This window comes from Babylonia areolata, chromosome 17 (genome assembly GCF_041734735.1).
Source record: "Babylonia areolata isolate BAREFJ2019XMU chromosome 17, ASM4173473v1, whole genome shotgun sequence".
Lineage (NCBI taxonomy): Eukaryota > Metazoa > Mollusca > Gastropoda > Neogastropoda > Buccinidae > Babylonia > Babylonia areolata.
In genome coordinates this window covers 19,744,933-19,756,893 of record NC_134892.1, presented here as the reverse complement: position 1 = coordinate 19,756,893, position 11,961 = coordinate 19,744,933, and the positions used below count along the sequence as shown (strand labels likewise).

General features: G+C 43.8%; 1 protein-coding gene across 1 annotated transcript in view; it reads right to left on the bottom strand.

Annotated features, from left to right (window-relative positions):
• Positions 1 to 623: 623 nt before the first annotated feature.
• LOC143291729 (GTPase IMAP family member 4-like) overlaps positions 624 to 11,961 on the bottom strand; it is a 31,407-nt gene continuing 20,069 nt past the window's right edge. Inside the window, exons 3-7 of the mRNA XM_076601781.1 lie at positions 10,025 to 10,260; positions 8,669 to 8,809; positions 5,110 to 5,221; positions 4,335 to 4,492; positions 624 to 3,432 (exon numbers count right to left, since the gene is read on the bottom strand). Coding sequence (XP_076457896.1) covers positions 3,172 to 3,432; positions 4,335 to 4,492; positions 5,110 to 5,221; positions 8,669 to 8,809; positions 10,025 to 10,260 — 908 coding nt within the window. The 3' untranslated portion in view covers positions 624 to 3,171. The remainder of the gene's footprint in view (positions 3,433 to 4,334; positions 4,493 to 5,109; positions 5,222 to 8,668; positions 8,810 to 10,024; positions 10,261 to 11,961) is intronic.

Sequence of the window (11,961 nt, the reverse complement as noted above, 5' to 3'; positions counted from 1 at the left end):
GTGCTCAGCCCATCGTTCGAGAATGTTCTCCTTCTCGGTGATCAAGGTATTCCCATTTGCACTGAGGAGGGGGGATGATCCTGAGGATGTGGGGCCGTAGACTTCTTTTAAGGCATCATAGAACCTCTTCATATCGTGCCTGTCAGCATATCCCTGGATCTCATCAGCTTTGTCACTCAGCCACTTATCCTGCATCTGGCGTAACTTTTGCTGAACAGTCCTGCGGATGGCATTGTATGCATCCTTTTTTGATGTGGACTTTGTGTTGCTCAGGTGGGCTTGATGCAGACGGCTTTTCTCATCCAGAAGCTGCTTGATTTCATCACAGTTTTCATCAAACCAGTCTTTGTACTTTCTGGTCATGGGTCCAAGGGTCTCTGAAGCTGTACTATAGATCAGCTCACGCAGGGTCCTCCAGTCAGACTCCACATTCTGGTTGTCCAGAGAGGCGGATTCCAGACGATCTTCCAGCAGCTCCACAAAGGACTGTTTGATGGTGATGCTTTTCAGCTTAGCGATGTTGAGCCGTTTTGGAGCCTTCTGGCCTTGGGGGCGTCTCTTGGGTTGGTACACACACACACACACACACACACACACACCAAAGAAAAACCCACTCAAAGCAATACTGGTAATTTTTTTCGTTTATTTTCTTATTCATCCTGATCAGAGCGTTTCGACATTACCATTATTTACCATGATTTGCAAGGACATGTTGTTGTTTTTTTTCAACGACACACACACACACACACACACACACACACACACACACACACTGCAGGTCTGTCCGGCACCAGATCAAGGGGACAAAGCAATGTACAATTTGTGATGATTCACACATGAACGGAATCAAGTTTTGAAAACACTGTTATTTCTAATCTTCAAAATAAGCATTGAACCAAGGGTAACCTATTCATAGTAATCATGGAGACAACAACTAAACAACCAACCAAACAAACAACAAAACTTTTTTTTGAAGAATATCTGTAAATAAAATGGCAATTGTAATACTTCGTGTGTTTTTTCTCAACACCAGCTTACATTAATTGTAAGCAATATCACCAAGTACAGTAGTTTAATGATAAGGGAGTCTCTCTGTTAACACCTATATATGTGCGTTCTGTTATTCTTGGTGTGTTTTGTTGTTGTTGTTGTTGTTATTTGTTATTCTGTTTTGCTTGTAGGGGAACGTGGAGTTTGGATCGCTAGGCTGTTGCTGACAAGTGTGTTCGTCAGAAAAAAAGGACCATCTTCATGATTATGTTTGTACATTCTAAGAACCTGTTTTAAACTGGATTAATATCGGTGTTCACTCGATGCCTCAGAAGGAGATTATGTTGCTAGTTTTGTGGTATATTGACCGAAGGATTACACGTTTGAGTATGGGTGTGTGTGTGGGCCTCACTGTGTGTGGGTGTTTGTTGGGATTGGGGAGATGCAAAAACAAAAACCTTGCAGTTGGATGAATGATATAACTTCAGTGAAGCGAGGGACAGTGTTGATGTGTTTTTCCTTGAAGCAGATTCTATGGTGTAATGCTTCATTGTTTTTCTTGGAATCAATGTATTTTGTTATATTGTTTACCCAAAACTTTAATGTGAAATGTGATTACGTTTCTTGACAAATATAACCTTCTCTGCAAGGTAAAAAAAAAAAAAAAAAAAAAAAAAAAAAAAAGGACCATCAACCTCACTGAGGGAAGATTGAGCTCGACAGTCAGGAAATCGGTCACCATTCTTTAACCCTTTCACCGCCAAGCTCGCATTCATGACACAGGCGTGGTAGAGGACCCATGTCACTGAAAGGTGACCATTCATCGGTCTGTTATCCATGAACCTGCTGCTCTTAATGTTCGGTGGTGGTGGGACAGGTCATATTTTCTATACATCGCAGGGGGAATCTCCAGCTATTCTTAGCCACTGTCTTTTCTGTGTTTTTGTACTCTAAATTGACTCTCGGTGAAAGGGTTCATCTGGATTTCTTCATCTTCGGATGGCATCGCATTTTCCTTTTTTTTTCCTCAACTAACCATTCATTTTAAGTGTTGCTGTCTTGAAGAAAGTTGTTTAACTATATGTTCAATTCGACATTTTGGTGTCGCTGTCCAGATTAGCTCATGTTCCGTGGAGGCATGCCCGGACGGTACATTATTCTATTCATATAGATATTCATGTATTCATTTGTCTATTTATCTATTTATTTGCGAGCATGCATGGTGCATAATGTTTGTTGTTGTTGTTTTTGGTAAACAGCATGACACCTCGCGCACTGAAAAGAGCCCAAGGCAACGAGAGTGCTGTCCTCTGACAAAAATTCTGTGGACGAAAATCACTCTTATAGGTACACAAACATATTAGCATGCACTCGAGGCCTGGCTGAGCGCGTTGGGTTATGCTGCTGGTCACGCGTCTGCCTAGCACATGTAGCGTATATGGATTTGTCCGAACGCAGTGACGCCTCCTTGAGAATGTGAAACTGAAACTGAAAAGTTCAGTTCGACACTTTGTGTCGCTGTAAGTTTTGTTCGTAGCCCATATGGACATGCGTGCATGGTACATTGTTCTGTTTATATATTTATGTTTGTGCATGCATGGCGCATGATGTTTGTTGTTTTGTTGTTTTTATTTGTTTGTTTTTTTGTATACAGAAATCAAAGTCTCTTTCGTGCCATGCTTTTTACATGACTCAGCACCTGTCGGAAACTTTATTTATTTATTTATCTATTTATTTATTTATTTATTTTTGTGTATCCATGATGCATGACGTTTGTTGTTTTGTTGTTTTTTGGGAAACAGAAATCAAAGACCATTTCGTGCCAATGCTTTAAACCTACATGACTGAGCACATGTCAGAAACTTTATTTATTCATCCATCTATTTTTGTGCATGCATGGTGTATGATATTTGTTGTTCTTCTTCTTGTTGTTTTTTGGAAAACAGAAATTAAAGTCCCTCTCTGGTCATGCTTTGACAGGACTGAGCACATGTCGGAACATGTGTTTATTCATTTATCTATGTATTTATCAATCTATTCATTTATCTATGTATTTATCAATCTATTCATTTATCTATTTCTTTTTGTGCATGCATAGTGCATGATATTTGTTTTTTTCTGGGGGGGTGGGGGGGGGGTGTTCCAACAAAAAAAATCAATGTCCGTGTCGTGACATGCTCTTCACATGACCGAGCACATGTCGGAAACTTTGCCGACCACTCTGGAGGCGGCTCCCCCGATGACAATGTCCAGGAGCTTCTTGAAGAAGCTGGGCTTGACCTCCTCGCTGATGATCTTCTTCTTGACGTCGGTGGTGGCCACTTCGTGGGAGACCCCTTTGGCTGCAGCCTCCTCACGGGCCATCTCCTCCACCTTGCGCATGATCTCCTCTGTCATCTCCGTCTTGTAGAACACCTCCTTGCCGTTGGCCTTCACCAGGTCCTGTGGGACGGGAAAGGTTAGCTGTACCCACATTTATGGCTAGGGGTGAAAAGGGGCGTCCTTGTCTAATGCCACATGAAACATTGAAAGGCTTAGAAAACCATCCACCGTAGTTTAAAGAACTTGAACTCTCATTATTTAAAACATATAGCCATCTGCAAAAGTCGGTACCAGAACCAAATACTTCGAATACGTGTAGCATAAATGTTTTAGAAACAGAATCAAAAGCTTTAGAGAAGCCAACTGCGAGTAGATACCCAGCTTTATTTGTTTTGTTTAGATAGTTAATGTACCACCTACTGATCTTAATATAGTGGCAATATTTCTGTTTCTAATAAACCCTACCTGGTCATCGTTTACTAGCTTATGTATGACTTTGTTCAGCTTCTCTGCTGAAGCTTTTGCTAAAATCTTACAGTCAGATTTGGTAGAGTCATGGGTCTCCAGTTATCTAGTCTGTCCTTGTCTAGATCTTTACCTTTGTGCAACAGTGATTATTCCTTGCTTTTGAGTGAATGATATTTCTACATCACATATCTTGCTCTATCCACATTTCTGCATCACATTTTCTGACTGTACACACATATCTATATCCACATTTCTGGCTGTATTCACATTCCTACATCCACATTTCTAGCTGTGTCCACATTTCTTCGTCACATTAGAAAGTGTTTGGAGAAAAAAAAAAAGATTAGTCGCTCTTTATTAAATTCTTCTTCTCCTCCTCCTCCTTCTTCTTTTTCTTCTGCGTCATCATCATCATCATCATCATCATCATCATCATCTTCTTCTTCTTCTTCTCTCTCTCCTCCTTCTTCTCCTCTCTCCTCCTCCTCCTCTTCCCCCTCCTCCTCTTCCTCTTGTTCTTATCATCATCATCATCATCGGTACCGCCCACACACCTTCATCATCTTCAGCAGGTCGTGGACCTGTTGCTCCCGCTCGGAAGCCGAGGCCTTGTTGTTCATGCCCATGTAGCGGCCTCCAGCCTGCTGCACCATGTCGTTCAGCCTGGCCCCGTACTTGTTGATCTCCTCGGCCAGACACTCCCTCTGCTCGTCTGCGTAAAAAGATCATGGAGGAAGGTGGGCAGAATGGTTAAGACGCTCAGCTGCCAACACAGAGAGTCCGTGAGGGTGAGGGTTCGAATCCCGCTCTCGCCCTTTCTCCCAAGTTTGAGTGGAAAATCAAACTGAGCGTCTAGTCTTTCGAATGAGACGATAAACCGAGGTCCCGTGTGCAGCACGCACTTTACGCACTGAAAAAGAACCCATGGCAACGAAAGTGTTGTCCCCTGGAAAAAAATACGTAAAAAGAAATCCGCTCTGATAGGTACACAAATAAGCACTCAGTGCCTGACAAGCGCGTTGGGTTAGGCTGCTATCAGGCTTCTGCCTAGCAGATGAGGCCTAGCGTATATGGATTTGTCCGAACGGGTGGTGCCTTCTTGAGAAACTGAAACTGTCTGCACAACGAACGTAAACAGGGCAGATGATCACGCCGTCTTTGTTCCTCTATCCAACAAAAGTAAACACGACAGATCATGGCACTGTCATTATTCGTCTACACATTACAGGATCAGTCTTATATTACAATTATATATAATTTTATCTTCATCATCATCATTATTTTCAAAACTTATTATGACTATCATCATAAAACAAAAGAAAATCTCACCAATAGTTTCTTGGTCGTCAAAGCAGTCCAAGCCGTTGAAGACGAGAATCAGATATCTGTTCATCTCTTCGGAAAAGAGCTGTTTGATTTTGTTGTAGGCCTTATACTCCTCCTTGGGGCACACACACACAAGCAAACACACACACACACACATACACAAACGCGCACACGCACACACATTAACACACACACACACACACACACACACACACACACACACACAGTTGTTAGAGTTATGTACACTCCGAAATAAAAAGGTTAACATCCACTCATCAATCAATCAATATATAAACCGAGCAATCTGTGTGATATCTCAAATACAATGCGTGCAAGACATACGCTCTCACGCTTGTTCTCAAAGAGTGGGGGAAACAAGTAACAAGAGAGGCAAGGCCTTCAAGACTCACTTGTGATAAATTAAGTCCCCTAGCATTAATTACAGAGTAATTTCCCTTTTTTACTATCTGCACCAAAACGTTTGCAAAATAAATAAAAATTCCATGCTTAGCAAAAGAAGTTCCTGTTTGAACAAAAAATGATAATAATGACTCATCTTGTTGTTGTGTCAGAATAAGAGGTCAAAGTGCCAAGTTTAGAGAATACAAAAAATATAAATATAACAGTAAATGCAGTTTGCATATAATTAGGCTTCTTTTTTTTTATTTCTTTGTGCCCATCCCAGAGGTGCAATATTGTTTTAAACAAGATGACTAGAAAGAACTGAATTTTTTCCTATTTTTATGCCAAATGTGGTGTCAACTGACAAAGTATTTGCAGAGAAAATGTCAATGTTAAAGTTTAACACGGACACACAGACACACGGACACACACACACACACACACGGACACACAGACACACACACACACACAACCGAACACCGGGTTAAAACATAGACTCACTTTGTTTACACAGGTGAGTCAAAAACCTACTTTCATCGAGAAACAAGGAAATATAACAACAGTCATTTCCATCACAGAGCCGTATCTCATTTAACGCCAGCGTGACAAATAACTCCCACACATAAGACATGGCGGGGTAGGGGGTGGGGGAGAGGGTGAAGGAGGGGAGGAAGGTCGTGGTGCTATTACCAGCACATCAGTGAATTAAGTTACCTCAGTGTGATAGGTGCAGTAACAGGAAACACCACCACACATCTGTGAAGAGGACAGGAAACACCACCACACCTCTGTGAAGAGGACAGGAAACACCACCACACCTCTGTGAAGAGGACAGGAAACACCACCACACCTCTGTGAAGAGGACAGGAAACACCACCACACCTCTGTGAAGAGGACAGGAAACAACACCATACCTCTAGGAAACAACACCACACCTCTAGGAAACAACACCACACCTCAAGGAAACAACACCATACCTCAAGGAAACAACACCATACCTCAAGGAAACAGCACCACACCTCAAGGAAACAACACCACACCTCTAGGAAACAACACCACACCTCAAGGAAACAGCACCACACCTCTAGGAAACAACACCATACCTCAAGGAAACAACACCATACCTCAAGAAAACAACACCGTACCTCTAGGAAACAACACCACACCTCTTGGAAACAACACCATACCTCAAGGAAACAACACCATACCTCAAGGAAACAACACCATACCTCTAGGAAACAGCACCACACCTCTAGGAAACAACACCACACCTCAAGGAAACAGCACCACACCTCTAGGAAACAACACCATACCTCAAGGAAACAACACCATACCTCAAGAAAACAACACCGTACCTCTAGGAAACAACACCACACCTCTAGGAAACAACACCATACCTCTTGGAAACACCATACCTCTAGGAAACAACACCGTACCTCAAGGAAACAACACCATACCTCTTGGAAACAACACCACACCTCAAGGAAACAACACCATACCTCAAGGAAACAACACCGTACCTCTTGGAAACAACACCATACCTCTAAGAAACAACACCACACCTCTAGGAAACAGCACCACACCTCTAGGAAACAACACCACACCTCTAGGAAACAGCACCACACCTCTAGGAAACAGCACCACACCTCAAGGAAACAGCACCACACCTCTAGGAAACAACACCAGACCTCTAGGAAACAACACCATACTTCTCGGAAACAACACCACACCTCTAGGAAACAACACCATACCTCAAGGAAACAACACCATACCTCAAGGAAACAACACCGTACCTCTAGGAAACAACACCACACCTCTAGGAAACAACACCACACCTCTAGGAAACAACACCACACCTCTAGGAAACAACACCATACCTCAAGGAAACAACACCACACCTCTAGGAAAGAACAACACACCTCTAGGAAACAACACCATACCTCTAGGAAACAACACCATACCTCTAGGAAACAACACCACACCTCAAGGAAACAGCACCACACCTCTAGGAAACAGCACCACACCTCAAGGAAACAACACCACACCTCTAGGAAACAACACCATACCTCTAGGAAACAACACCATACCTCTAGGAAACAACACCACACCTCAAGGAAACAGCACCACACCTCTAGGAAACAACACCACACCTCAAGGAAACAACACCATACCTCTAGGAAACAACACCGTACCTCAAGGAAACAACACCATACCTCTAGGAAACAACACCATACTTCTCGGAAACAACACCACACCTCTAGGAAACAACACCATACCTCTAGGAAACAACACCATACTTCTCGGAAACAACACCACACCTCTAGGAAACAACACCATACCTCTAGGAAACAACACCACACCTCTAGGAAACAACACCACACCTCTAGGAAACAACACCACACCTCTAGGAAACAGCACCACACCTCTAGGAAACAGCACCACACCTCTAGGAAACAACACCATACCTCAAGGAAACAACACCATACCTCAAGAAAACAACACCGTACCTCTAGGAAACAACACCATACCTCTAGGAAACAACACCATACCTCAAGGAAACAACACCATACCTCAAGGAAACAACACCATACCTCTAGGAAACAACACCACACCTCTAGGAAACAACACCATACCTCTTGGAAACAACACCATACCTCTAGGAAACAACACCGTACCTCAAGGAAACAACACCATACCTCTTGGAAACAACACCACACCTCTAGGAAACAACACCATACCTCAAGGAAACAACACCATACCTCAAGGAAACAACACCATACCTCAAGGAAACAACACCATACCTCAAGGAAACAACACCGTACCTCAAGGAAACAACACCGAAACAACACCGTACCTCTAGGAAACAACACCGTACCTCTAAGAAACAACACCGTACCTCTAGGAAACAACACCACACCTCTAGGAAACAACACCACACCTCAAGGAAACAACACCATACCTCAAGGAAACAACACCATACCTCAAGGAAACAACACCGTACCTCAAGGAAACAACACCACACCTCTAGGAAACAACACCATACCTCAAGGAAACAACACCACACCTCTAGGAAACAACACCATACCTCTAGGAAACAACACCATACCTCAAGGAAACAACACCACACCTGTGTGAAGAGGACAGGAAAACAGCATCTTACCTCTGTGAAGCGGCGGTCACACCGCAGGGTGAAGATGATGACGTTGGGGCCAGGCTCCGCCACTGCCACACTCTTCGCCACCTCCTTATAGATGTCCGCCTCCGGCAGGTGCGTGTCGCACAGGCCCGGAGTATCCGTCACCTGCGGGTATTATTGTGTTGTGTTGCTTTGTGTTGCGTTGCGTTGCACTGCATTGAATTGCAATGCGTTGTGTTGTGTTGTGTTGTGTTGTGCTGTATTGTGTTGTATTGTATCGTATTGTCCGTCTCCTGCGGGTATTGTATTGTATTGTATTGTATTGCATTGTATTGCATTGCATGGTATTGTATCGTACGTTAGCTGTGGCTATTGTATTGTATTGTATTGCATTGCATTGCATGGTATTGTATTGTACGTTAGCTGTGGCTATTGTATTGTATTGTATTGTATTTCTCTTCTCTGTCACAACAGATTTCTCTGTGTGAAAACCGGGCTGCTCTCCCCAGGGAGAGCGCGTCGCTACACTGGGAGCACCACCTTTTTCTTGTACTTTTTTTCCTGCCTGCAGGGTTTTGTTGTTGTTGTTGTTGCTGTTTTAAATTTGTTTTCCTATCGAAGTGGATTTTTCTACATAATTTTGTCAGGGACTACCCTTTTGTTGCCGTGGGTTCTTTTACGTGCGCTAAGTCATGCTGCACACGGGACCTCGCTTTATCGTCTCAACCGAATGACTAGCGTCCAGACCACCACTGAAGTTCCAGTGGAGGGCGAGATAATACTGACGACTGTGCCGGGATTCGAATCACTTCAGGACTGAGTCACCTTTTCTGGCAGACTGATTATATCGGCTAAACTGTGCATTCACCTTTCACTGACATAGGATTTGTTGACACATCGATTTTTCTTACTTTCGTGGAAGAGGGGAGATGGGGACAGAGGGGTTGGGGTGCTCAAAATAATCTCCTGTTGCCAATGGTAACAGAATGGGTCAAGGAGCTAGTTCCTCTGTTTTAGGCACATGCATATAACACGCGTTCCCATTTCTTTTATTTGCAGGCATTCATAAACACATTACGCACATTCAAATTTGCAGATATTACGGATAGATCACGCAAACTGGACGATGCATACAACTGCTTGGGTTTGAAGGGAGTGGGATGCATTCTTTTCTTAATTCGAAACCGGTTGTCTAGGTACATATTATACTACACGCCTGACATAAAACGCAGTCATAACAAATAGACATATTCACAAGAGAATCAGTCGAACGATCCCAAGAAAATAACAACATCAACAACAACAAAAACAGAGAGACGGAGACAGAGACAGACAGACAGAGAGACAGACAGACTCGGAGACAGAAAGAGAAGTACCCACCTCCACGATGGTACCATTCTTCACTGCTCTGCTCCAGTCGCAGAACACGGTCTCAGACTTGAGCCCTCGCCCCACCTTGAAGCCCGTGTCATCCTGCTCGTCCTTGGGCCGTGCCGGTGGCCTCTCGCACGTCTTGCTCTTCGGGGCCTTCTTCCCCGTCAGTACGTTGCCCAAGGAACTTTTCCCTGCGCCGGTCTTGCCCAGCAAGACAACGCGAAGGGTGTCCAGTTTGCTGTCTGCAACCGAGCAACGTAGTAGTCCCTTTATGCGCGATAGACAAGTGGTTAAAGCGTTGGACTTTCAATCTGGGGGTCCCGTGTTCGAATCTCGGTTACGGCGCCTGGTGGGTACAGGGTGGAGATTTTTCTGATCTCCCAGGACAACATATGTGCAGACCTTCTTATGCCAGAACCCCCATTCGTGTGCAGAAATTATCCAAGCAGAAGATCAAATACGCACGTTAAAGATTTTGTAATCCATGTCAGCGTCAGGCGGGTCATGGAAACCAGAATATATCCAGCGTGCACACCCCCGAAAACGGAGTATGGCTGCCAACATGGCGTGGTAAAAACGTGTACATACGAGTGAACGTGGGAGACGCAGCCTACGAAAGAAGTCCTTTTCTCAGGGGACTGGAAACAGATTTGTCCAAGTGGCCTTCGAGTCCAATCGCCCCGTTTTGCCCCCGCTGTGAACGTTTGACTGTGGCTGAGTGTTCAGGTGTGGGTGTGCACTTTCAAGCAGAAACAATTCTCTCTTTCTTTAGGTTAACGTCGTTTCGGGGGGCAGGAAAAGTGTGTATGTGTGTATGTGCACTTGGGAGATGGGTGGGTGGGGTGGGGGCGTGTATGGGAAGAGGTTGTGGGCTAACTGAAGTACTGAAGTAACTGTAGTGGGAAAGGAAGAGCTGCTTAGGACTGGACTAACAAACTGAAATATAACATGAATTAAAACAACGAATTAAACATCTCTGTAACAGTATATATGATAGTCAGTCGTGTCCGACTATGACCATCAGAACAGCAGAGGAGGCAACTGCTGTTCCGACTATTTGGGCTAGAATTTGATTACAGTGGAGAGTGTCTTGCCCAAGTTACATCCCCGCTCTCTCGGCCAAGAGGGTTTAGGACAGTCGGAGTTGGGATGGTTCCCAAAGGCCAACTAGCCCACAAGGCTGCAGCACTAAGAGCCAGTGCAATTTTGCCTCCTAGTTTGAGAGTCATAGTCCTTCACAAAAAGACTAAGCTGTAAGTGGTTTCCCACTGACTGGAGAAACCATTGATAATACAGCTCTCACTTTGCTGTTGGCACAAATGTAAACTTATAAAGCATAATAATAATAATAATAATGGATATTTATATAGCACACTATCCAGAAATCTGCTCTAGGTGCTTTACAAAAAACGCTTTTGTTAACATAAAACATTATATCTATGTTACATACACACACCAAAATGTGACACCACACACACACACACACACACACACACACACACACACACTCACACACACACACACACACTGCATACATACATTTTAACATACATGTGTATCTAACAGCTACCCTTACACATACGCACACATAGGCAGGCACAAACTTACATAAACGCACGCACACACAATACACATTCATATACATGCATGTAGTTATGTACACATACATATGTATACACACCTAGTCAAGCACACCTAACGAAAAGGAAGTGGACCTGCCACAATTGAACTTATTGCTGAGGGAAAAGGTGAGTTTTGAGACGAGATTTAAAAGATGCGAGGGAATCAGAATGACGGAGGTTATCAGTGAGCTTGTTCCACGTCTTTGGCGATTGAAAAGAAAACGATCTGTGTCCATAGGTCTTACTTCTGACGCGAGGTATCCTGAGAAGTCGAGTATCAGAGGAAGAACGGAGCTGGCGAGACGGGGTATAGATATGGAT